Source organism: Accipiter gentilis, chromosome 11 (assembly GCF_929443795.1).
Source record: "Accipiter gentilis chromosome 11, bAccGen1.1, whole genome shotgun sequence".
Classification (NCBI taxonomy): Eukaryota; Metazoa; Chordata; class Aves; order Accipitriformes; family Accipitridae; genus Astur; species Astur gentilis.
The window spans coordinates 9,979,999-10,007,685 of NC_064890.1; the positions used below are offsets into that span (position 1 = coordinate 9,979,999).

Sequence of the window (27,687 nt, forward strand, 5' to 3'; positions counted from 1 at the left end):
TCTGAGGTGGAACACTGCTTCAAATGGGTAAAGACTTGGCTTGAGTGCCTCAGCTTTCTCAATTTCATGTACAGTCACCTTCCTGAAGTCACCCTGTTTTCCGTAACTTTGTCCCGGGGCGGGGGGGGGGGGGGGGGGGGGGGAAGCAAATGACAAGTAGCTTCAGAACCTAAGTACTCACACACCAACCTGCTGTCTTCATTTGTATTCAACAGATGCCTCGTTTTTTCCCCCTCACTGCCTAGTCTCTGCTGATCAGTATAAACAATGGAATTTTTGTCTTTATGAACATATTCTTGTTCTGTTTCACTTGAAGGTAGAGACAAACATGAAAAAAAAAGAAGGAAAAAAAAAGAAAGAAGAAAAGCAACCTTCATAGACATATATAGTTTATAATATTGTTATGTAAAGCTTTAAGAAATACCCTGGAATTTGGCTGAGACATTCATGAAACCAGTACATGATGCATATAAGCTTTAAACAGAAAGAAACAACAACAACAAAAAAGAAAACCTGAGGGAACCATCTGTGAGATATTGTGAAATGCCAGGGAAAATGAAGATGGCTAATTATGCTAATTTTGTGTTATACTATCCATATACAACGTGTATTGTCTCTATGTGTGCATGTAGATAGATAGATACACAGTGTGCATGTATGAGTCCAGTCTTTTTCCATTACTATTTTTATATGACATAAAATATGCTTTAATTACACTATTTTGCATGTACAGAATAGCTGGCTTATTAATACACGAAATTTTTCCTTCCTAGTCTGATCACAAGTCACTAAGGTGTTGCTAAGTAGCTAATTCTCATCCAGAATTAAGAATTTCTATTGTCGTGGGAAATATTTACTGGCAGTACCAGCATCTTTGTCTTTCCTTCTCAGGTACAGGGAACCGGGCAGGCTCTGTGATAGCAGAAAGATGTTATACAGTGTCGGTAGATCTGCATTATCATATGATCTCCAACAGGGTGTCAGGCTGCTGTGGTGCAGTGCTCCTCCCCACATCTGGCCATATGTTTCCTTTACCACTTTTACCACCTTTACCACCGCCGTTAGTCCTCAGTCACGTGGTGAGATGCTCCAGGGAGCTCTAAACACTGAAACTGCAGCTTCATGCCCTGCTTGGAGAGAAAAGAGGGAAGATGGACTGCAACTGTTCAGACTTAGGTTTGACTGCACTTTCACCACGCTCAAGTGCTGGTGCAAAAAACTCATTATAGAGTCAGGGATGTGTGTTTTATTACCTGATGCTCTTTGTAGTTATGCTCTCTGTATGCACATACAAATGTCAAAGTAGCAAAGTATTTGAAGTATTTGTAGAATGCCTGAGAGACAGAAAACAAGTTGGGTTTTCAGTTATTTTCCTAGAGAATTGCTCTAGTGGTGTATGTGTGTGCAAGTGTTCAAGCTACGTTTGAATTTCCACAGACAAGATTTATGTGACTAACTGGTTTAGCTCCATCCTAACTTTGTTTCGGATTTCAACACTTCAGGAGACAGAAGGAATCTTTCTTTCCTGTGTCTATATTTACCTGCCTAAAATATCATGAACTCTGATGTCAGAGAAACAAATAGGAAAATAATGTAGTGGAAAGCTTTTCTGAAATAGTTACAAATTCAATCCAGAGAAGGGATAAAGTTCCCCTCCCCTGCTGAAATCCCTATTCACTGGGGATTCAGAGAGGGAAAGAGAGAGTTAGTTAATGCTTTCTTAGAGGTTGTTTTTCTTTGAATTCCCCCCCTCCTCTTCTAGCACACACTTATACATATTGCTGACTCTAAAAGCATTCATAGAGGTCAGATTATTGAAAGTTCAACTAAGTTTTCCTAAGCTATCACAGTTTACCTACCATTCCTGGTTTCCACAGCCTGTCTGGGTAGTGATTAAATAGCTATCAGTTTTGGCATCAGAAGCCATAAACTGACTCTTTAGCCCCTACATTTTGTGTGATATTGTTTGATCTTCCAAAGACGATTTGCACCCACATACTCTGTTCAACAGAATCAGATGTGTAATTTGTCTGTGAAAGAAACATCCTCATTAAAAAGTTTTTCAGTCTAGAAAGTCAAATAGGGCAGATGTATGAAGATGACAGCCGGTGGTTACGGTTTTGTTGGTCTCACATCTTTGTCATATACTAATGAACCACTCAGCACAAGAAGAAAAAAAAATAGAGGGAGAAGAAGAAAAGTCCAGAAAAAAACCTGATCATAGCAGATGTTGCATACGCTTTCGGTTTGTGGTTTGCTGCAATTCACCTGGACTATTTAAAAGCCTGTGATGAATGGGTGGCACACAAGATAGTGTTGTGTCTTTCAAGTCTTTGACAGTTGGCAGTAGAGGTTACTAAGCAAAATTACATAGGGCCAAAAGGTTGGCCATGATGGATCCCAGATACAATAGAACTGGGGATTTTCTGTATACGGAGTGATAAGGAGGGACTTTTAGGGCTGACAGGAGTGACTTGTGTACTATGACAAATGAAGAGGTAAGGATGTGACTGTTGGCGTAGTACATGAGAAATGCAAGATCAATTTCTTGTCATGTTAACTTCTTAGTGTGAGGCCCTGAGCAAATCCTTTAGGATCAGACCTTGAAAGGTATACAGGGGTCTAAAGATGCAAATCAGAACATAAGGGGACTTTCAAAGACAAGTAGGAAATCCTGAAAACTATATTTTGATATTGATCGATATCTTATTTTTCTGAGCTGTAGCAGTTCCCTGGGTTTTATGCAGGAAAATATTTTATGTATAATCAGTTGTTCCAATTTTGAAAAAATGTGGGTGATAAAAGCCAAAATTGGATTTGAATGCCAAAGTAACTGAGTCTGTAATGCATTTGTGTGTAATACACCTTGCAAGCTGGCTTTTCAGCCAGCAGTAGGGAAAAGGACAGGACTGGTTCATTGTCTCTCTTTTCAGAGATCCACCAACCATTAAAGCTGTTGGGTTAGAGGAGCAAGTCACTCTGGAGCCAGTCGTTTGGGAGGAGACCTTCCAGTTTGATTAGACTTCCCTCGACAAAGTTCAACACATCAGGCCTGGAATAGGATTTAAGGAGCCAAGAGTTTCATGGCTGCTGTTGCTTTGTTTTCCCTTTTATAATGATTTTTCTTAAATTGGCTTTTCTCTGAAGAATTAGAACATCAAATATTTCTTTGCATTTCCCTCATCTCCTATAAAAAAACATATGTCCTTGCCAGGATTTCCTCAATGAAGGCCCAACAGCCAATAAACATAAGCAATCAGAGGGACGGAAGTCTCTGTACTTGAAAGTTAATAGACTTGGAAGTTTTGTTCAATTTGGATGAGTACCCCAGAGCTAATCCATTGGAAACAGAAGCTACTGACCCATACCAGAAGTTGGGGAAAATAAGCTTTTCGTAACTCTTATTAAAGTCACATGCCTGGCACTGAGCTATTAAGGTGGGTTTCTTACCATGGCTCTGGGTATCACAGTTGCCATATATTTGCATATGAGATGAACATCAGGCAGCAGAGGCCAAGGGAATAGAAAAGGTTTGTTTAGGTTTGAGGAGCAATCTGAAAATGCTGCTGTTCAGACAGGCATATAACCTGTCTACAGAACAGGATGCAAAGAATATTTTTGAAGAATTTGATGAGGTGTTTAATAGACCTGAAAGCATTGTGAATAAAACACATCATACTGATACAGATCCCATTATGCTGCCAAAAGTACAAGCATCACATATAGTACAGTCTCATTAGTCCTGAGAAATGAAGGAAAAGTTGCTTGTGAAAAGATGGTAAGATGCAGTGTTATTGAGAGAACGCAGATACTAACTGGTGTGGTTAGCAACCCAATCACATGCAATAATAAGAAATGTTACGGTTTTATGTAGATTCAGGAGATTTGAATAAGGCTACCAAATGCAACATAGCCCAAGGGAGCGCTGGTGAAAGACATGTCTAGACTTCCAACAGCAAGAATATTTCCAGATCTAGATGCAAGCCTGTGATTTTGGCAACTCCGGCTTGATAAAATGTTAAACTCTACACCTTCAACTCCCTTTTCGCTGATGCATTTTTAAGTAACTTTGCCCTGTGATTGCTTCAGAACTTAAAAAGTGCCACTTTACAGAATTTTAAATCCTTTAAAATCCAGGTGGAAGCAGCTATTTATAACCTCTTGAGCTAATGTGATAATCGTCAACACTGTAAAAATAATAACTGATGTCCAGTTCAGCAGGTCAGGATATCAGAAGCATTTTTCCTCACCGTGTAGGCCTTTTAGAGGTTTCTTTCTTTTTCGTTCTTCCATAAGAAAAAGAGAAGAACAACTGTGTCAGCATTTAGCTCTGTGTCAAATAGATTCCAGGTTTAGATTCCTGTCTGATATAGGCAAAGGACTTGAACCTAGAGATAGAGCTTCATGACATGTTGCCTTCAGAAGTGAGGCGAACATCCGAAGTGCCTTTGCATTGCTGCCTTTCCCCAATGCCAGTTCACAACTCTTTCTACTCCATTGGCTGGGGCATGCACTGCATCTGTGTGAAAAACAACCCCTTTCATATGCCCACAAGGATTATTTTTAAGCATTCTTTTTCACTGTGCTTCTAGTATGTCCCCACAAAAAGTTTGTTTTGTCCCAAATGAGAGAGTGGTGGTCCATGACATAAAAGCATAATGAAGGAGATGGAGTCTGGATAATCTGAAATGAGATTTTGCTTCTGAAGTCAGTATGTTGTGAAATTGCATCCTGAGTCTCTCACACATCACATGACAAATGCACTTATAATTGGGCTCTAGACTGAGCCTGCTTTCGGGCCAATAATTATTCAGTTATTCTAAAGTGTGTTACAAGTATCATTATGTATACAACTGGAGCAATTTCAAAGGGACCCTTTGCAGAATTGTAAATATTCTGCTTATCAAGCAACTCATCTGCTATGGAAGAAAATAGCAGGGAGTTTATCCAAGTTAAGATTTCACTTTTCCTACAGGAGTGTGTTCTCTAGGGAGGTTTTTAGCAATCAGGTACAGACTGAGAGGTGGTTTTTTCTCTGACTTTAACCAGAAATTGCACACTCAACCCAAGAAATCTTTCCCTCAAAAATTACTGGATTGGTACTGCATATCAGAAATGGATTCTGGTAATTCCTGCATAGTTGTGAGAAGGACCTGATCACATCAATATAAACAAGTAATGACTCATCTAAAACACAGGAAATGATTCTGAAAACGTAAGTACATTTTTAAAGCACACTAAAGACTTTCTTAGAGCAGTTAAGCTTTCAAGAGCTTCTAAGTATAAAAATCACAGCAGCAGCAAGACAGTTTAAAGTAATCATGAGTCAAGTAATACTATTTCTGAGTAATGAGAAGCACCAAACGATGCCAACTTGTAAGGGATTGAAAGAGTAATTCTGCATGGATGGTCAACAGCGAAAGCCCAGACACGTCCAAGTATACCTTTTTGTAGGATCTATCAATGTAAAGTTGCTGCACATATTGAAAGGTGGTATTAAAACCTCCAGATCATAATGCCACACAGCATGAGACCAGAAATGTGAAACAGAGCCCACAAGTGCCTATCTGTGTTTTGAGACATAAAACACTATATAGAATGTCATATAAATGCCATTACAGAAAATAAAAATAAAATCTGCAACAAATAGGGGAAATGATGCAGAAGAACTGTTACTCCTTTTGAACTTGCTGAGCAATAATGGAAGAATTAATTAAGCTAATAACTGTGGTCTTCTTTTCTTCAGAGGAGAAGGGTATTATTTGAAGAACTGAGGAAAGTTTGGATTTTACTTTTCCCTTCTCTCTGAACTCAGCTGCTAGATCACTTTCAAAAGACCAAAGAAAAAAAGGTGAATAGATTGTCATTTGAAAGTGAGTTGTTGCCCACCCTAAATTCCCAGAGTTGACGTTTCTGGCACTTGCTGTAGGAGCGTTGGCCAAATCATTCCTTCTAAGCAGAGCCCAGTTTCGCCTTGGCAGAAGCAACATATGGCAATGGGTGTCTTTGAGATATAAAGCCTCTTCAAGCACCACTGAAGTGCTGCCATTGCCCCTCTCCTTATAAGGGGGTGTAGCATACGCTATACTGACTAGCTGATTAGCACTACTTAGCGCTAAATAGCAGGAGGACGACCCACAGGATGAGTTTTTACCCTCCTCTCTGTCTTTGGACTGGCACATCCCACAGAGCAAGGCGAAATGTGAGTGGTCTCTCACATGAAGGATGCAAAAAGTATCTCTCATCTCTCCTAAAATGATGCTGTATTTCATCTCTCAGATGCGATCTTGGATAAGTTAGTACTCGTTGTATCTAATCCATCTGTTTTCTGGGCAAAATATATATTGACTGGGGACCGTGATTTGTTTATTTGGTTGCTGTAAAATAGTCTGGAGTGTTACACATTCATTCCACATGAGAAAGATAGAGTTTTAGCTGTGCACTCTTTTTTTCCCTTATAAGAAAAAAAAAAAAAAAAAGTAGTTGTGCCTTCTTTATGCAACTAGAAGTAAATTGAGTGTAACAACATCATTGTAAAATGATGTGCTTTATAAAGTCCTGAATATGGTGAATCTTTTGTGTTTTGTTTCTAATTGTTTGCTCAATACAAAAGGATAATTCATTAGGCCAATTCTCCAAATAATCTCAAAGTGACATGAATTCCTTTGCAGAGTGAATGTCTGTAGCAAGTAATCCATGGAAAACAGACAGGCGTCTCTTGTCATTTTGGAGCTCTAATCCACTGCCTGGAGCATGAAAATGCTCAGGATAACAAGTGTGGGAATGACCAAAAGCAACATTATTTTTGGATTTTATTTTCTTAACAATGCCGCTGATCAATAGAATTGCTGAATCTGGCAGATACAATGCCACAGAATTAATGAATTAAGCTCAGGAAGCAGAAGAATTTGTTAAAGAGGAGAGAGGAAAAGCCCCTTCTTTTCCACTGGTGTGTGAATATTAAGCAATGAAAGCAGCAATGACAGAATTTTAGCCCTTGCTTTACCATAGCACCAAGTCCTGTTCTGCATGAGTCTTTACTTTTTAATTAGAACCATACTGACACCCGCATTTTCAACTATGAACTTCAGTTTCAAAGTTAAGACTGTTTCCTAGATGCTGGTTTAGTAGCTAGGTCTGAACACAGAAAAGAGGTGCTGTGTTCTGTAAAATAGAGAGTGTAGCGTGGTCACCATCGGCGGGACTAGATAACTGGTTTTTAACCAGCAGTAAATAATGGTGAAGGGAAGGAAGAGATCTCACTGAAACACCGTAGCCTCTGTCACCATGAAGCACTCGGAGACTCTCTTTTCTAGAAGAGTATAGAACAAAATAAAGAGGGGTCATCACGCTTCTTTGATGATGCCAATGTTTTGTAAAGGTCAATCGCCAGTGTTTCTGTCAATATTGTATTAGGAATGTAATAGAGGGCAGATATCTGTATAAGACATTACATTCCAAAATGCGCATTAAATTGATATTCAGCACAGCATGGAAAATTTAATAAACCATCACTCACTAGAAGGGGCTTGCTCAGCTGTGTGGGAGGGGAGAACTTAAGTTTGCTTATGTGTTTGTATTTACAGCTCCTCACCATTTGGAAGACCTGTGGGGATTTTGTATGTCCTTTTGTTTAAACAAACAAACAAAAATCATTACCTAGTTTCACTGCATAAAAATAGAAGATTATAATAATCACACAGTCCTAGAAACTGGAAGGCTTGGAAGGTCTTTAACTTACAAGAACACTTCAGAGAACACGGCGGTGTAATTTATAAGCCCCTCTAGACCTGTACATGTCTTGAACTGATTGTTGAAGTGGGCTTTACTGGGAATGTCTTTCGCTGGATTGGAGTAGCGCGGGAGGTGGGGAGGGCGGGAGGGTTAGAGCAGCCTTCCCTAACAAGGCTTTAAAAGCTTCAGCGGTGAAGTTCTGCCGGTGGAGGACTTTGTTACTTGTTTGTACGCGGGAGCAGCCCGAAGAGGATTACGTTATGGGCAGGAGATGTTATTTACGTGGGTAGCAGCGTTGTGGGTTGTGTTGTGCTGTTGTGGTTTTTAAAGGGGGACGTGCATCTTTTAATTAGAACCGTAAAATGAAATTCCAAAAAAACCAAAAAAAGAAGGAACCCCCCCCCGCCAGAACCAACAAAAAGACCCAAACCCGACAACCTGGACCACGACATAAAATAGCTCGTGAAACTGATAGCTCCGTGCCTCTCCCAAGCTCGGTGGAGGTTTCTGTTCCCTCCTCTCATCTCTGCCGCGATGTGTTTCTTTTTTTCTCTTTTTCTTTTTTTTTTTTTTTTTTTTTTTTTCCTTTTTCTTTTTGCATGTGTGCTGTGACAGCAGGGGAAGGGAAGGGGGGCGCGGGGGGGTAGGACGACGGGGCGGGGGGGGGGGGGACACGGGGCTCGCCGAGCTTTCTTCCCTGCGCTCCCATTGTCAGCCGCTCTCGGGAGCGCGGGGGAGAACCGGTGTCCCCCCGTGCCTCCATGTGCGCGGGGAGCGCGGGGCTGCCGCCGCGCCGCGCCCGCCCCTGCCGCCCGGGACCCGCCCGCCGCGCGGGGAGCGGGGCGCCGGCCGGCCCCGGCCCGGCCCCTGCCCCTTCCCCGGCCCCGGCCCCTGCCCCTGCCCCCGGCCCGCGCCGCCGCCCGCCCGCCGCCGCCGCCGCCGCCGCCGCCGCCTCCCGCATCATGCCGCCCCCCCGCCCGCCCGCCACTCGCGCCCGGGGGCTGCCTCCCTTTCCGGCCCGCGGCGTGTGCGTGAGAGGGGCTTGAAGTTGCCCCGGCGGCAGCGGCGGCGAGGCGGGGTGGGGGGGGGTGGGGGGGGGAGAGAGAGCCGGGGCGGCTGGCGGCGGCGGCTGGCGGCGGCGGCGGCGGCGGGGCGCGGCGGGGCGCGGCGGGGCGCGGAGCCCACCCCCATCACCTGTTACCTCCGCTCCCCAGGTTGCCTGAAGTTCCCCGGCGGCGCCCGGCAGGACGGGGAGCGCCGCGGCTCCGGCTCGCAGGGACCCTACAGTGGCTGCCGCAGCATGGGCTGGCTCAGGGGGATTGCCTTGCTTTCCTTGGGAGTATTACTAGCAGGAAGAGTGAACTGCCAGCATGTGAAGAATAACGTGCCGAGGCTCAAATTATCCTACAAAGGTAAGTCTGTTGTTCTTCTCTTATTCTCGGGTTTCCTCCAAAGCTTCTCCTCCTCGCCCCGCCGCTCCCCCCCGCTCCCCCCCGTCCTCCCGGGCTTCCCTCATCGTCCGTCCAGCGGGGGAAACTGGCTTTGGGAGAAATCGCTGGAAAGACTCTTAACGAGCCGCTCCGGGCTACGGTCGGTACCACGCAGTGTAAACGCAGACAAAGAAGAGTTAGTTGCGTTTGCAGACGAGGACTCCGGATCGTGCTGAGCCGTGGAAGAGGATTTTTTTTATTTTTTTTTATTTTTTTATTTTTTTTTCTTGCAGTCTGGTGCTATTTCACCGGACTTTAAAACGATGAGACGTGCTTGGCCACCCAGCGAATCTCTCCCGGGCTGGGCATGCGGTGCAGCCACGGTACCAGACCCGTTTCAAACGGCATGGCATAGGCGAAGGTTTATATTTTCTTTCTTTTTTTAGGCATGAAGTGGTTAATTTTCAAGTCATGAATATTCAGTTCGTACAAATCTGACAATCAGATGCCTCACATAAGCAGTAGATGGTGGGTTTGCCAAGGAACTATAAACTGAAAGGAACAGATCAGTCCAGAAAAGGAGGAAAAAGGCTGTTATGCACTAGAAAATACTGCCCGTGGCTGTTTAATGCGGTGCAGTTTATTCGAACTGGCGTTGTTTTTGACGTAGTCTGATGTATTTCATTAGAGATCCCAGGGAAGGTGTAACTGAAGAAAGAGCCGTGAGATTACGTTTACGTTTGAAATTGTGCAATGCCACGCACGCTGCAATTGTCAGCAATTAACTTTTGTATAATACTGCCGGTACTAAAGGAAGACTCTGAAGTAGGCAGAGTCTTTTCTTTATCAGCATAGTTCCTCTCTGAGTACATTTTCAGAAGCATTCACCGAATCTAGAGGAGGTGCAACTGGGAAAGAAGTTTGAAATGTAGCAGCTCTGGAGTATATTCTGGGAAGGGAGATCCATACATCTATGCGTATGCACATGTCTCTCTGAAGAGCTGCCTTCTCGTAATTCTCAGGTTATTAAAGGTTGAGAGAAGGAGCAGCAGCTACGGTTCTGAAAGAAGGGAGGAAAAGTAACACGCTGCTCCTACAGTGGGAAAAAGAGGGAACATGCGTGTGCATGCCTGGTCATAGATGTCAATCTCAGTTTACAGTAGAGTGTCAATACATCTCTTGCCAGTAGAAATACGTTTTCCAATTTTCTTCATCTTTCTCGTGCTGCAAACGAGAGGGGGAAGAGTCCTCTCTGATACAAGGCAGACGTCATTTTCGCACTCCAGATGAAAAACAAAAATTAAACACCTGCAAAACTTGGATGCACTGTATGAAATAAATGCGTGTGCAGGGTTTTATTAAAGAGCACATATATGCATATTTGTGTGTGTTTAAACTTGAAAAGATATGTATGAAAAGAACAGTTTAAGGTGTTCAGAATCTGTTCATTTGCTTTTCATAAGAAAAGACACTTGCCTGTAACACAAAATTGATTATTTTGAATAATGGAGCCTGAAGAAAGCTTCTACCTTGACTACATGTTGTATGTCAAAAAACTCATTAAAAACCTCTTAGTTGCTTCCAAACTTTTACAATCATACTGAAACTCAGATTAGTATATAGAAGCATAAATGCTATAAAAATATCCTGTAAAGGGGTTTAATGGCTAATTAATGATTGTTTATTTTTTTTCACCCTTTTAAAGTTTATTGATGGCTCAAGTCTGCTACCCCTGCTCATACTGACTAAATTCACAGAAACTAATTTCAAAGGATGGCCATATCTGACTGATAGTCATTTTCTTTTTTTCTTTTTTTTTTTTTTTTTTTTTTTTTGGTTGTTTTCTGTTTTTTTTGACCCCGCTGGTACTGTATCCCTATACAGTTTAGCAACATTTTGCTACTCTGCTGATTGGTTGTTTTCCAGTTCTGCTCTTGCTGGGAGCAAGGGTCTCTCATTTTCATTTTTTAAATACATCAGACATCAAATTTTAATATACAGTGAATCCTATATGAGCAAAACAGGAAACTGAAAGGAACATTGAAACTGTTTTTATAATTGGCTGATCCTTGTAAAAAGAAAATGAGTTCAAATGCCAGGCAGCCCTATTTCCTATCTAGTGAAGAAAGTAAATGCATAGTTGATTCAAAGCAAGTTGAAGTCTGAAGACCTACAGGAATTCACACTCTGGCCTTTGATTCATAAGCATACTTAATCACATATTTGACTTAAAACATGTGTAACCCTAAAAATCAGATCAGACTACTCACGTGCTTAATGTTAAGTACCGGTGTAAATGCTTGGCCAGGTCAAGAGGAGCGTGTTGCCTGTGCTGCTTGCATTGATCCCTAAGTGTGGGGATGTCATTATTAGTCAGGGAAAACTAAGCCTTATCAGGTGGTGCCTTTCCAGACAAATTTTGCTTCCAGCACAGTATTCTATGCACAGATCAATGTTAACACCTTGCGTAGGAACGGCTTTAAGAGCTGTGGGTATTGAAAAGATGTCTTTTAGGCACTGACTGAATACCTCACATGCTAATATGTGTCTCTCACCGTATACCTCACTGCTGTATGATTCACCTCTGTTCAAACTGCTTGCAAGTGCTAGGAAAAGAAGCTACCCAGTTACTTACCCATTCTGCCTCTCCATGAAGAGCTGTGGTTGAGTAAAATAAACTTACGATATTGCAAATAAATATGCAGGGTGAAAAGAATGACCCAAGTGACTTCTTTTTTCAGTGACTGTCATTGTGCTTTCTGTTAACATGCATGCTTGTTTTTTTTTGCCTAAACAAATAGCTTGGAGCTAATTGTCAGTGCTTTATTTCAAAAGAAAAGCAAGGATGTATTTTAACTTCTTGTTTTTCTCAACTAATTAGATGTCAAACACGGTTAAAAAGCTTAGGCGTTTGCTTTAAAAGTTAGCAAAATGAGTCATGAAGGGTTAAATCCCTGCCAACCTTGATTTCCTATGGTCACTTGTTTTCAAAGGTCCAGTATTAGCTCTGCCATTTCCCAGGTTGCTGGACAGAAGTTGCGGTGAACTGCTATTCTTGCTTCCTCTTAACTTCTTGTCACTCAGTCTGGCAGAAGATTAGAAGCATCCTACGGGGCATGTTACGGATAGGAAGAGGAAAAGAAAGTGTATAAATGCATATATTAAGGCCACATCTGCAGGCTGAAAACGTTCTTTCTGTTTATTGTAAAACAGAGTTCTGGTTATTTGGTTTATATCACCTTGATTTTGGTGGCATATTAAAGGAAGGAAATTTGAGGAGAGCACTAGGGAAATCCTTGTCCAGCTGAAATCTGTGGTGAAACTCCTGTTCAGTAGCATCAGAGTTTTGCTCCGTGCATTTTAACGTTTCCAAGCATTTTCATCTTAGTGCATGGATTGGAAAGGTTTTGCACAGATGATATTTATCTTCTTATTTCAGTCAAAGGGAATTAATATGATTAAAGGCCTGATCCAAAGTTCATTGAAGTCAGTAAGTTCTGGATCATAGCCTAAATGTGGTAAAACCAGCTATAAATCTGAAAGCTCAGTTGAGACTGTCAACCTCTGAGCTCCTCTTTTTGTGTCCTTCAAAGACTTTGTGTCCTTTTTGTAAACTAACAAGAAATGCCATTGTTGATATGCCGGAAGTAAAGGAATCTTTCCTTAAAGAATGTAGGGGATTTTGTTGTTGTTGTTGTTGTTGTTGGGTTTTTTTTTTTTGTTGTTGTTGTTGTTTTTTTGGTTCTTTGGTGTTTTTTTTTTTTAATCTCATTGGCTTCAGTTTTGGTGTCAGTGGTAAGTCTCTGTGTTGTGTCACTAGGTCACAGATTCTGTTGAGGAAACTTCTCTTGAGCACATAGTTCTCAGAAAGATGGTGATCAAGTTGAGTGTGCAAAGTTTAAAACAATAAATATAGTCTTAACTCCAGATGGATTTCTTGTACCGTTTATTGTTTCCTATTTTCTTTTGCTGTCCTCTGTAGGGAGGTAACGGCACAAACAGAGATGGAACCAGCTACAGTAACCTTTGAATATAAACATGTAAGCCCAAAGAAAGAGAGAGTTTCCATTAATGATTCCTTGATTTACAGATTTTTTTTCTAAGGCAACCCCAATGAGTAAATCTTGTGAACCCAACTTTCTCAAATCCATCTGTCGCGTCCTATTTGTCTATTGAAAATTACTAAATGCTGTAAGTATGTTTTGTAAGAGTACATGTGTGGTTCTCCTTTGTTATTGTTGCTCAATTGGATACATATTACTTGAGAATAAGTAACTGGAAAAGCATTGCACACAGATTTAGCTCTATTACTCCCTGGCTCCAATTCAAGCCGTATTAAAAATAAGTGTCTTGTTTAAAGTTGCAGTGATAGTGAGAACTACTCCATCTTTGATGTGCAGTTGGTTTACAATTTTATAGGATGTATTTTTATACTGATGGAGTCCTGGCCCTAGCGAAAGCAACGGCAAAATTTCTGTCCGTTTCAATCTGTCCAACACACCATGATGAGGGAGGAATGACACTGCACTGAATTACCTGTATGTATGGTAGTGTAAATATGATACCTGGTTTGTAGTTTGTTGACCCAGTCTGGTTGTCGTTGGTGACCTGCCGGTGGGTTTGATTGTGGTTTTTCCTTTCCATCAAACTCTATAACTCACAATTCAATACGTCCACAAATATTGGGAAAGCAGGACAAAGTGGGAGAAGGAAATGGGGAGAGAAATATTGGCAAGGGAGCCTGTCTCTCTTGAGTTGGGACAAGTATTACAGTTTGTCTCAGATTTCAAGGTATCTGCTTAAAAAAACTTTTGCTTAAACTATCTTGTAAGAGTACTGTGTGAGGGAAAAGCCTCTCTAGCGTGCCTGAAAAGGAGAGAAGGGCAGCCCAGGCTTAGGAAGAAGACTGCGAAAGAAGGCAAACTGGTAATGTTTGCCGTCTAGGCACGGGTTTGTGGCACTCTTCAGCTTCCACCGTTCCTGACGGCATTTCTGCACGGCTCCGGCACTCTCGGACCTCACCGTTCAGTCGGTGCAGGAGGCTGGGAGGCAGTGAAGATGTCAGATGCAGCCACAGCCTCTTCAGCCTTTCTTGTGCCCCCAAAGGATGAGCCTTTCAGAGGAGATCTGTGTGTTGGGCTTTCTAACATTGGTTGAGTGGGGTCTTCAACGAGACCTGAGAACTGTCAGGGGAGATGGTAGGACTACGCTGCCTGCCTCTGACGTGCCCCACAGGCTGACAGGAGGGAGAAGCTGATGAAGGAAGTGCCTAAGCACAGATCTTGCCTATATAGGGAAATTTTCAGCTAGCTAATTAGGGCCTGAGACAGGCAGTGTAATTGGAACAAGGAGGGTGAAAACCTAGCCCAACATTTTCATTTTGTGTTTCCAACTTTCCCATTTAATTCCAGTGGAAAAAGTGGTTTCTGAATTACAGAGGCTCCCTTTTCTGAGAAGCTGGAGTTCTCTATAATTATTTGTGCTGTATGGTTTGCAAATGACTGAATTATTCATGGAAGGTGCCGTATTGACAGCAGTGGAAACTCTGCTCTTTTGCTGTGGACAAGGTGTGAAGCGTTTACTTTTACTATTTGTTACAGCGTCTTTAAAACTCTGACTGACCTAGTGAGGAATTTAAACATCTGTAGTTTCACTGAGCTCAGGGAATCTACTGATATGTGAAGTCTGCCTTAAAATTTACTTCAGTGCTGGAAGATTTTGATCAGGACTGAAGTACCTACCTGTTTGCTTAGGGTTTATTCAGGTGTGTATTTATTCCATAAGGTTAAGCAAAACAATATTTAAAATAAGAAACCCAGTCTTTGCAGGTTGCTACAATGTAAATGGATTATTTATGATAATCTCTCCTGTGTGTGGTACCTCTGTATGTACAGAAAGCATTTACATGGAGTTCCATCTGAGAGGAAACCACTAAATGATTTGTGTTTTTAACTCTTTCTTTTTGCTTGGAAGTCTTTTTCAGTTTTTATTTAATGCATTGCTATACTCTGATCCTTTTAATATGATTTTGGTTTGCCTAATCACTGGTTCTGCATGCGGCCTTTAATTCCCACAGCTGCTATTAGAAAGACATCTTTTTTATTTACTTCCTCTGGCCCACGGGCTTTTTGTCTCATGTGCCTACCTGGAACATTGCAATGGAAGCACAAGCAATACAAAGTTGCTCCAATATTTTGCACATTTTCTACATCAGCGGGAGCCTGATTTGACCCTAGTGCACTCTGAAGCGAAATCACACCTTCACCTGAGGCAGTGGCTAAGTGACTGAGAAGAAAACAAATCCTTCTAAGTGGTGTCAATAGTTGTGACATTTTCCAGTTGTTTGAAAGCTAAAAAGGGTAAAATTTTCTTCAGGCTCCCCCGTACTTAGTTTTTAAGCAAATGTGTGGGGTGGACCCTGGCAGCTCTATGTCAAAATTTTAAATGGAAGTTCTGTAGCTTGTCCTGGTGCTCTTGTTAATTAAGGTTACATGTGAAAGTTGCTGCTGGTGTTGTGCTGGTGCTGGTGGGCGATTCAGCGAATTCCTTCCCTTGCAGGATTAAAGCTCCCTTCAGGAATGTCTGCAAGTTCACGGTCCTCCCACGTATAGCCTTCATATAGGTTAGCTGCTCTCTTCCAGGAACAGCTGTGGATGGTGAGAATAACTGTGGGGATAGTACATTTACTTGACTTTTCCTGTTTTTTTCCAAGTGGGATAGTGCCCCAACGTACAAGAGAGAAAAGGATGGCCACAGCTGTTGAGAGCATCAGGAATCTCAAGAGCGCTGTAGCCTTTCTCCTGCACCACAGGAGGTTCTCTATGGTGTTTTTCTCTTTCTTTTTGACTGACATAGTCAGCCACATTAGGCTCTTTTCACTGTCAATGGAAGGAGAGGTACCTCCAGAGAGCTAATCTTGGGTTAGGCAGACTGAATGAGACTGTAAGGGTGCTCATCGCTTTTCAGTGACTGTAAAAGGAATTAAGCCCCTTGTTCATTCATTTAGTTTCCTTCTTTCTGGGAAGGTATCAAAAGAAGGTACCAATTAAATGCTATGGAAGAATTTAGGCTGCATTCTGATCCAAAGCATCCTAATTTAAGAAACTGTCTCCTGCGTATAGGAGTATTTAAAGTTGTGTAAGAATCCAACCGATTAAACTTCTGTATGCCCTCAGTGTCTGTGATCTTGAGGTCACCTGTAACTCTTATCTAAATTTGCACCAAACTTGCAGTTATAGTAAGAAATATACCGTACCGCTACATTCTTCACATTCTTAAAACAATTACCAAACTTACATCTCACATTTCCCATGTCTCTCCTCCTTAATAAGCTCATCCCAAATCCAGTGACACATGCTGGAAGTGACTGTCTGGGGCTGCAGAGCTTTACTAATTTAATAGCTTAATCATGCAGAGCTTTCAATAAGCTGTTCCCTGACCAGCTCTGTTACTTTCTGAATGTTTCTACACTTAAAAAAAAAAGTATTCAAGACTCAATTTCATATTGCATAGTTTGCAAATAAAAATACTTATGCATATATGCAGCTCAGAGGACAGGTGCCTCGACTCTGATTCTTCCCTCTTTCACCTGAACAATTTCAATAGTGAGAGCAGGATGAAACCTAATTTAGGTTAATTTCTAAAAATTCTAAATAGACTTACAGTTTAGGGTATTCTTTTCTCACTTTGGGGATTACAGATTCCCCTTGAGCTAGACACATCTACAGCAATCCCTGAAACGTGTGAGCACTAGTCTACTTTGTGTCACATCTAGTTTTCGTCCTTTGCTGTTTGATAGCCAAACGCAGTAAAGTCAGAAGTTTTTGCCATTCTTCTAATGTTTTAAAGTTGTTTGACATTTGTTGGGCCGCCTGCTTATCTCTCCAGCTGGATGTTGCAGAAACTTTAGAAGTGAGCAGTCAAATAAAATTCTCATCTCTTATAAATATTTTTGTGCAAAGTTGTATCTTGTGGGGAACAATCTGAGGAATGAAGTAGTTATTTGCTTTCATCTAACTTGTGGAAGGAGGAAAAAGAAAGCTCTCCTTTACTCTCCACTTTAATGAAGCAAAGCTCATGTTGGTTCTGACGGCCCCTCTTGGCTCCTTTTGAAATTCCAGCCTTGTGTGAGAAAAGGACACAAAAAAGCTCTGTGAGATAATTTAAAGGATTTAGAGCTGCCTTTCAAGGGGGAGGGGTTGGTGGCCTTTTCTAGAGGCAACAGACGATAAATACAGCTCACAAGCATCCAAAAGAGCTGCAGAGAGTGCAGGGTACAGCTTTCATCACCAGCTGACGCTGGAATAGCAATAGCTATCCTTTGCTAGACACGGATCCCATGCCTGGCCAAGTCATAGAGTGAGGTCTCTTAAGATGAAGTGGAGATTCCAGGGTGTTAATATTACTTTTAATTCATGGATATCCCAGTGCAACTTTTGCATGCATGTACAGGTGAAATGGTTCTGACTCCTGATGAAGCTCTTTTTCTCAAAACCCAATGATGGCAAGTGTTGCTCTGTAGTGTCTGTAGGCCAACTAGGTCTCATCTCCATCATGCCAGGTCCTGTACAAGGTCTCCATTCTGCTAGGCCCATGTGGTAAATGCCAGTTCCTGTTGAGTGATAGGAGGGACAACAGAAACGATGCCTGGGGATCTGGGAAAGAAAACTTTATCTTCCAGATTGCTTTTTTTATCATATTCCCTTCTACTACAGCAGATGTATGGCTGTATCAAAACTTCTTGCTCTGATGGCCTTGCAGACAACAATATAAATGTATTCCTGAGCTACCTGCAAATTGTTAGAAAATCACTTTATTTCTGAAGTGCTGCTCTTCCAAGACGTGCCAGTGTCTATCCACTGAGACCACTATGTTGAGATGTACAGGAGGGTATGATAACATTTTCAAAGAGCTCTTGTTGGCACCTCTCTGAAATGTCCTAACCATCAGTGAAACAGTATTTGCAGAATGTTGGCCGTGCGTTTATCAGTACGGTAAACCTCCATCCATATTGCTGTTCTAAATATGTATCCTCAGTTTTTTGTACTCTAGCCATAAAAACTGACCTCCAACAAATAGGCAAGCAAGATTTCATCTCAAGTGAAAAGATTTAGGAATTTGTTAAATTTGAAAGAAAATTCCTCATAGCTCTTTTTAAAGGAATGCTATGAAATAAAGTAATAATAATAATATACATTGAAAAATTTGTTTTTCTCTGCAGCCTGGAATATTGAGATCAAGATTATTAATTCTACTTTTTCAGATTTTGTTTCCATCTATGATGGAACTGTAATCTAAGGGGTATTGTACTTCTTTTTCTGGCACTCTTTTACAATTTTGTGTCTTTCATCATTCTTTCAACTCCCACTGGAACTCACATTCTTTACTGGACGACAGTCACACAAAGTAGGAAAGTTTTGTTATCCTCCCCTACAAATGGAGATTGGAGGTTAACAGAAAGCCAGCATCACAGCTGATGATACACAGGAAGTTTGTACTGTAATAGGAATCAAAGAAAGTACCGTAAATGTGAAATCCTATTAATTCTTTGGCACTTCTGTGTCAGCTTCTTCACCTGTAAAGTGGTATTAAGTGATCTCATGAGGAATTGCTGGAGGTCAGAGACTTGCCATGGTTATTCAGAGCTGTATCCTCTCAGAATAATCTCATTAATGTGTATATTCAAAGTTTAGTCAGAACTTATTTTTGATCAACATACAAAGGCCTTACAGGTACTTTAAAGTGATTATAATAATTATATTCACAGCTGTGTACCCCTGTGACATGAAACACATGCCTATTATCCAGAAAGCATATCTAATTTAATTCAATTTGGATGTTCCTGTCGGTTCTATACAGGAGCCCTTCACAATGTTTTTTGGAGTATCTGCCTCTATTTCACACTAAATAAGTTGTGAAGGTGATTACAGGTGACTCTGGAAAAGAAGAGCCTTTGTGTTTAGTCTTTGCAATACTGTCTGCCAAAGCGTGCTTGCAAGATCCTGGCCCATTTCTCTGACTTTAAGCTAGGCTTTGGGGTTTTTTTCCAATCAGCTGACAATCATATTTAAAAATTAAGATGGAGTTAAAAAATGTATTTTTTTTCTTGTGCTTATCAGGCAAAATTAAACACCTCACTTGCTCCCCTTTTCACCCAGTCTGAACATACCTTACCAGTCCACTGGTGTTTAACACTCCTCTGCACTTACAAGTGTACATGTTTTCCTTCCCAACAGATTCTGGACACAAAACTTCTATTTCTTAATACACACAGCCCTTTTTGTGACTTTTCATACCCAAAATGCTTCCCAATGTTTTCCAAGATGAGGGCAGCCTTTCTTAGCCACTTGGGCAAATATTCAGTAATCAGTTCAGTCAGTTATAATTGCCTATCATTTGTGACTCGCTCACTGGAAAACTGTTGCTTGACAGCCCTAGTTCAAACCTAATAATGAGGATTAACTGCCATAATAAATTCAGAAGTGGAATTCTAGATCTCTGTAAGATTCACATCCTCATTCCTAAAATAAGTGAGAAAGCACCTGTTCCCTTCATGAGCCTGCCCTACGTGAAAATAAAATTGGTTGTTCATATATTCCACATACCTTAAATGCAGCACTTAAATATTACTTCAGTGAATTAACTCAAGGATTTTTTTTTTCTTTGCTTTTATACTTCCTCATGCCACTTACATGATGTAGTGTTTGCTTTGAATAACATTCTTTTTCCATAATAAAGTACCAGTTTTCATGCCATTTATCAAGAAATACAGAGCAAATACAAGATTTTGCATTATTTTGGTGCACCTTTGAACTTCAGGGACAAGTTTGTAGGTTGACTTGTTAGACTACAGTGTCTTACTTGACCACGTGCTACATAGTTTTCTGACAGTTTTGCTGGTGCTAGAAGAGCTAAGTTCAATTCCTGAGGCTGGCAAACAGTCCAACAGAGACCAATGTAAATGGTTCTGTTTACTGGAGTAAAGAAACTTTTTCATTTGTCATCAAAGAGACCAGTATCAAGTCTCATGTGTATTATTATTCTATATTAGAAATCTTAAGCTATCATCAATTATTCTGGTGTAAATCAAGTGTAACTTCATTAAATGACTGTGACTGCAGTGATGCATGTTTAGACCACTGATACTGCTAATTGACATTGCACCAAAGGGACTGAGGACAAGACCAAGCAATGCAACTTCTAGTTTTTGAACACAATATTAATAGCTGAGACCATAACAATCCTTTTTAAGGTCATTTCTCATAACTGCCACTCTCCTAAAAACTTTTTCTATCAGCAAGTAGGAATATGACAAACGTTGAATTTGGTTTCATTGTAGGTTCACCCCCATTACTATGCATAGAAACTATTTTACCTTATGCCAGACATATGGAAGTGATCAATGTATGTAAATTATGTGAGGAGAGGTGAAATACAGCTTTGTAGACTAGGAAGTGTGTTCTTATTTCTGGTTATAAGACACTGAAACCACACCAGAAAAGGAGACTTTAGGTCTTAAGACAAGTTTTCCTTTAAAATAACAACTGGCGAGTGAATAGAATAGCAATGATTTTTTATAATCACCATGAAAGCACAATATTGTCCTGAGCTGAACCACTAAGTCAGGTCTCTCGGACACCAGAGTTGAAGAGGCAATTGCTTGCATGTGTGGGGCCAGACCGCGAACCTGTTCTGTGCAGAGGTGAACTGTTCTGGGACCCACTTACGAGCGAGTACATACTATGGGCAAGTGCTCGGTAGTACAAGTCAAGTTTCTTCAAACCTAGGGTTTAACAGGCAGGGCCAGTTTAACTGTCTGCTATTAATTTTTCTCTCCTGATGTCATGGTGTGCCCATGGTGCGATGATTTGAACCTAGCCTAAAAATCAAGGGTTTGAGGGGCTGAGTTATTTTGTTGGGTTCTGAGTGACCAAGGGAGGAAAAAGCAAGAGCTTAAGTCAGCGCTGTCTTACATATAGTTTGTAAAACTACCATCCCCCAGCTGGTCTCTAAGAAATCAATACTTATTTTGTGACCAAAATGCATTCACAGTGCTCCCAAAATTTTCCATTCCAAGAAAGTTAGATTATTTTTTTTTCATATTCGGTATTGCAGAGTAAGAAGATAATCTAGAGTCTGGCAGGGCTTTCTTCTAAGGCATTGTCATATCTTTCATTCTGAGTTGAAAAATGGACAGATCACTGGGTTTCATAAATGTGTGGAGAAGCTGTCAAAGCTTCTCTTTGCATGTGAATGGTCAGCTGAGGTAGGGAGGGAGATATGTAAATAATTCTCTAGCTAGCTCCTTGCAAAGATCATTGCATTTCAAAGTGCTGTGAAAAGCAGCACCATAAAACTTTAACCTATTCACAGGTATGGAAACTCCCATACCTTAAATAGATCTGCTGTAATAATGACTGCTTGGGGAAAAATGAATCTTAAAAAGCAATACCAGGTCTCCCACTACTATACATTTTCTACTTCTTTTAATATTTCAGAAAAGATAAGCTAAAAAAGCTACCCTCCCTCCCCCTGCCCCCCCCCCCCAAAAAAAAAAAAAAAGGGAAGGAAAAAAAAAAGCACAAGATCTAAGTAGTAAGCAGATGTAGACCTTCATTGAAAGTCCAGCAGACAAGTGTGATAGGAGTGGGAGAAACATAAAGGATCTGAGTATTACTCTGAATTATGTCAGTGTCTGACCCAGGAGGCACCCAAAATAATCATTACATTAATCTCCTCACAAACTGCTTGGCATTTCACTATTCTGGTCCGCTGTCGTACTTAAGTACATGCTCAACTGGGTAGAATGGGTGAATGTTTTAGTTTAAAACTAAATGTATCCTTCAAAAGATACAGTTCTTCATGCATCCAAAAAGGTGAAAAAGTGAAAGTAAACAGTAGAAAAATGAGGAACTTAGAGTAAAATCAAAATCTTAATAGGCTCTGAGCCAGACAATTTTCTACATGTTTTATTGTACCTCCTGTCTGCTTAGATAGAATTGGCATGTGTATATATGGAGAGAGAAAGATTTACTAAGCCATTTATGCCTGAAACAGCTCCAAAAACAGTGATTAGGCAGGCACAAGGACTAGAAAATATTTCCAAAGTAAAGTTCACCTCCAGAGGTGATGTGGATTATGTACCTACCCCTTAATCATGAGATAACACGGGACTGTTGCTGTAGTTTGCCAGTATAATTTACCCTGATATTGTTTTGTAGTTTCCATCTACTTACCTCAAAATACCATGATGTATTTCATTCAAGCTCCATAATTCAGTAAATATCTTGTGTTACCCCAGTAATCATTTACAGCACACATTTTCTTTCTCAAAAAGCTTCTGCTTCTGGTTACATTGTGGTGAAAAGAACTTGCAGAGACAAAGTTAAATGTTATTTCATTCACTGAATATATAAAGGACAATTATTCAAAGGCTCTGGGATTTGCTCAATCGCACTAATATTCCTGCAATGAAATGTGATTTGTCTCAGTATTTACCAGGAGATTAAAAACAAAAGAAAGGACTGATCTTACAAACTCCTGCTCACATAAGTAGTCCCATTGATTTCAACGTACATGGCACTCGCAGTGTGAAGTGCCCTTTTGGGAGGTTATACAAGTTCTTCTTCACTTACGAAATAAAGAACCAACAAAACCAAGCAATTGTAAGGATCACTTGAAATTTTTGAGCTCTGCCCAGTTATTGGGAAGAAATGTGGCAAAAACTGTTCAAAATATTGTTCTGTTCCCAAATGAAAGTTTTCATTCAGTAACAATCCCTCCTGATCCCTCTTATCCCATGGCTCCACTGTGCTCCACCACCAGAAGAGCATTCATTGCCTTGCTGTGGTTCATTGCAGCCTCATGTCCAATAGGATACAGTGTTCACTGAAGTCGCTACGAAAGACCCTCGCTCAGTCTGGTGGATCTTTGAGTCCTTTTAAGTAGGTGGATCAATATAAAATTTGATCAGATATTTTTGAATGCCCAAGCGAGTTTAAACTGAGGGTTTGAGCAAAGGAATGGCATGTCTTATCCAAGCCCTCTCCCATTTTCCCTGTTAACAGGTCTTTCCATTAAAACCTTCTGTGCAGAAGTCAATCTGTGTGAATGTAACAAAGAGCACGCAGTAGACACAAATCAGCCTTGAAGCAATTCCACTCATTCGAGCACAGTAACTTTAGATAAATAATACTGCAATGTTGGAATAGGGTTTCCGTAACGCAGTCGTTCTTTTTCAACACCCATTCCTATAGCTATCAAAAAAGGGCACAGCGCTGTGGAAACTTTTATCCCTTACTGGAGTATTACTTATTTACTGCAGCTATGGCTCCAGGCACTTTGAGTGAAAGTTGCTACTGCCTGCTTCTCACATGAGCTCATTGGAGAGGGCCCAGGAGATCTCCCCACAGCAGGAGAACTCCAGAGCTGCTTTCCTGCCACTCCAAATAGCTGCTAACGCTAGCGGGAGAGCAAGGAATCCCTGCTCCTTTTCAAACATCAGTCTGACAAAGTGGGACAGCTAGCGCAGGGCCATGTGCTCCCTCACCCCAGACATCTTGTCAATGGGCTCTCAGTGCTCTTTGCAAAACAGCAAGAGGAATCTCAAATTGCAGCCACTCAGATGTAGCCACTTGTGCAGACACTTCTATTATCCTAAAATTTATTGTGGCCTGTGTCACATGTTAAGGAAAAGCAGAAAGTCTCAAATGCAGTAGAGGGTGGTGGGGCAATAAAATTTTTCACATTTTACAATAGGTATACATTTAAAGAAGGAAGCAAAAAGAATGTTTTCTATTAAAAATAGGAGTGCAAACCATTTGTGGCATAAAATCCAATAGGAAACACATTTGCACTACTTCTGATTTCTGGTGCAGTTGGCTGTGAAGTCCTTCAGTAGGCTGGAAGGGGCATCGATTTAATTAATTGGAGCTGTTACTTAAACTGTGTTAGCAATCAGAGAACAACCCACAGAGTAACTCATAAGTAAACAAGTCTATGATGTCTTGGAAGAGAGGCATCCTAAAACTTCTCGAGTGCTGGCCAAGGATGATCTTGAAAGGTAGAAATTTCATTATATCTATACTACAGATTCATATATAAAGAAGGCTACTTACTGTGAGAAAGTCTCTGAGCCTGTTCAAGTGTTAACTAAAGGACACACAGACATCTATACAAAACTGCCAGCCAGTGGCAGGGTACATTGGGTTCAAATGCAACACGGGAAACTCCTTCCCCTGCTTTGTCCTACTAAGACCAGAGGCTCTCTCCCACCTGACTACTTTTCCAAAGGGATTTTTTGGGTCTGGCTAAGCTCAGCCTATCCCTCTGTGAAGATAAGTTGAGGGAAGAAACTTCCCAAACTCTTTGAATTCTGAAAGTATCCTTAGGTGCATGCATGCATTTACCTACATAATGTATACAAATATGAAGCCATTTACACACCCATACTTGGACCAGATCCATAAACAGTGCAGAATTACGCCACACCCTGCTGCAAGTTATTTTTAGCTGTTCCTTAATGTAAATGTCTAATTCAAAAATAAGTTTCAAAATAATGAGTGATGTGTTTTGTGTTTCAGTGGGTATAAACGTTTGCATTGCATAGTGGATAATTTAAGCATGAAAGGTCTTGCATTCCTAAATCTGTTACAGAATGTGGGTGGGAGGTGGATCTTTTCTCCTTCGCTCATACCAGGAAACAAAGAATGAATGAATATTTGTCATGATGTTTCATCAAGACAGTGTTAACATTAATTGAAGATACACGTGTACGTTGTGGAGAGAATGACAGCTTGCTTACAGCAAAAATTTCTGAAAACCAGGACATTGGTTTTTACTATTTGTACAGGGTGTTAGCAGTGTTGATAGTGAAACTACCCAAACATGAGCCTTCTGCAGTAGTCAGTTAATTGGGCCAGATATGGGGGATATAAAATGCTATTTAAAAAAAAACCAAAACCAAAACCAAACCAAAACAAAAAAAAACAAAAAACCCAAACCAAACTAAAAAACCCACACCAAAAAAACCTAGCACAATTTTCTTCAGCTCTGACATAAGGGCTATCAGGAACTATGTCTTCTTCTGTCCTCATGTTCTTTCTTTAATCATCCATGGCTGGTCATCAGTAGTCACTGCATTAGTCTGGCTTTTGGTCTGGTTGAATATCCCTGTTCTTACATTCCCATCTCTAAGATCTGCCTGGAGATTTCTCCATCAGTGTCAGGATTTGTGCTTAGTCCTGTCCCTGGGGACAAGATGATCCCCTTGTATACCTGCTAAGGAACGATTATAAGAAAGAAATAAAGTGTTGGGTTTTTAGCAGTGTCCCTGTGTCTTAAACTGGAAATGGAATGGAATTTTATCCTTACGTGCATTTAAAAAAGTACGAAACAAAACAAAAAAAACCCCAACAATAACAAAAACCCCAAACAGAGCTATTTCTAATAAAAACATTACTCATGCTAGTATCATAGCCCTGACTTTACATTTATTGGCATAAATGCAAACTTATAAAGCTGTGTGGATGTTTGCCATATGCAAATCCATCCATCCATAAATCAGCGTACAGACTGGAGACTGCACAGCTGAAGTGACTGTAATGGTAAATGAAACCTTTCACCACCAGGTCAAATGCAGTTCAGCATATGTGGTAAATGAAAAAGCACTATCATGCAGGAATTGATCTGTGGCATGTGTAAAACGAGTGACTGACCAGTTCACGCTGTTTACCACCACAATTGGCACCCCAGGTTTGAGCTGGCAAATAAGTCAGAGCTGAGCTGCGATGGCAAAGCACTGAAGCAACCTGGCTGATGACCATTCTCTCCAAGTCATGCATAAACAGAGAATTTGCATTATGGGACTGCCTGGTAGTATATTACAAGGATTAGGCAGGCGTTTTCCATCAAAATGAATTGTCAATGAAAAAGGAAGTTTCCATTTAATCAAAATTTTCCACCAGTTCTATCCAAATGAAAACATTACTTTGGATTGTTGTGCTGATCTAAGGCACATGCTATTGTATTCATCTGCCATTAACCTCTGTGTGTTCAGGATGACAGCAAGGTTTAGAAGAGCTTCATGTGGTTTTGCTGCTTTCTTCCCTGTTCTTTCCTGCACAGGACCATAACTCCCATTAAAATCTTTGTGAGTACCTCAGAAATCAGCATAAGGCTTATATGATAGCAGGACAGCATAAAACATACAGCCCGGTCTCCAATCCTGGCCAACAGGTCCAAATCAGAGATGAGGCATGTTTATCCTTTGTATAAGATGCGGTTCAGTGTCAGAGGGTGCTATGTAAGATGGGACACACTGAGGAGCATTGCCAGGCTTCTCGATTTGGGGATATGACTTGGCCATGTCTGGGCTGTGGAGTATGTGCACTGTTTTTCCCCACTAAAGCCTAAGGAAGCTGGACACCCGGACCAGAACAGACATAGATAAAATGATCAAAAGCAAAAGTTATACATTCCTGGATTTCATTTCTTTCTAAGTTGTCACTCTGTGAGAAGTTTAGCATTTTGACTGTTTGTCTTAATTTGAAAACAGATGTTGGAATATTGTAATTTCCCTTGAGACAAAAAAATTCCTTGCTTTTCTCGGCTTTACTTATTCCTGCTATGAAACTGTTGTCCCAGAAAAACAGTGCTTCATAAAGCTCCTGTGTGAGTTGTGAAGCTCCGAACTATCTTGACACATACAGCTATGTGTTAATGTCAAAACATAGTCCTCAATATTTATTGCAGCAAAAACCGCATTAAAAATTGATGTCTGATTCTTTAATATAATTTAATACATTATTTAAAAAATAGTATTGTTATTGGTTATAGTCTGCTTAACAGAACTTTTGCTCTACTTTTAAAGAATAGAGCTTTTAAGTCATTGATAAGTTGAGATATGTGTTTACCTTCATGTTTCAAGGATGTTAATAATGTCAGGAAGATTGGTGTTGTGGCTAAAACTCTGAAGTGATAGATGATCTTCAATGCCAGGATCTTATGCAAACTTTCTATGTGACGTCAGATAATATCTCTCTGCCTCAGCTTCCAACCTGTAATTATTTTTTGTACACAGTTGTTTTATTTTCCATTGACATTGCATGTTTTTTGGAAGCAAGGACTATGTTTTTGCGCAATGAGATTCTATCTGGACTTTTCAGAACAAGTAGTACAACTGATAAATAACAAGTATTTAGTTCAAGGCTCAAACAAGTGTCTGAGTACCAAGAAAAAAGCCTTACTCTTGCTTTCTGATAAGAAAACAATTTAAAAAATAAATAAATTAAAAAACCCCAACACCTTTGAACAATTCCTTAACAGTATATCCAGCCTAATTTCACAAACCCAAGAAATTTAGTCACTTGAAGCATACCTTTCTAACTGTGTTACTTTTGCAACTGAGAAGTGAATGTTTTTAGAAGCCTTTTCCTTGTAGAGGGAGGAACAAAAAGGTATTTTTAGTTTAAAAGGTCACTTTGATAATTTCCTCTTGGTCTTGAAGATTCTTTAGGCGATTATT

General features: G+C 40.6%; 1 protein-coding gene across 3 annotated transcripts in view; it reads left to right on the forward strand.

Moving 5' to 3' along the window:
- SEMA3A (semaphorin 3A) overlaps positions 1 to 27,687 on the forward strand; it is a 341,628-nt gene that overhangs the window by 162,207 nt on the left and 151,734 nt on the right. The window contains exons 1-2 of one of the 3 annotated variants that reach the window (XM_049814321.1): positions 8,205 to 8,237; positions 8,949 to 9,146. In XM_049814321.1, coding sequence (XP_049670278.1) covers positions 9,035 to 9,146 — 112 coding nt within the window. In that variant the 5' untranslated portion in view covers positions 8,205 to 8,237; positions 8,949 to 9,034. Of the gene's footprint in view, positions 1 to 8,204; positions 8,238 to 8,642; positions 8,762 to 8,948; positions 9,147 to 27,687 lie in introns of those variants that run through there. The other 2 variants (XM_049814322.1, XM_049814320.1) reach the window with 2 other exon arrangements.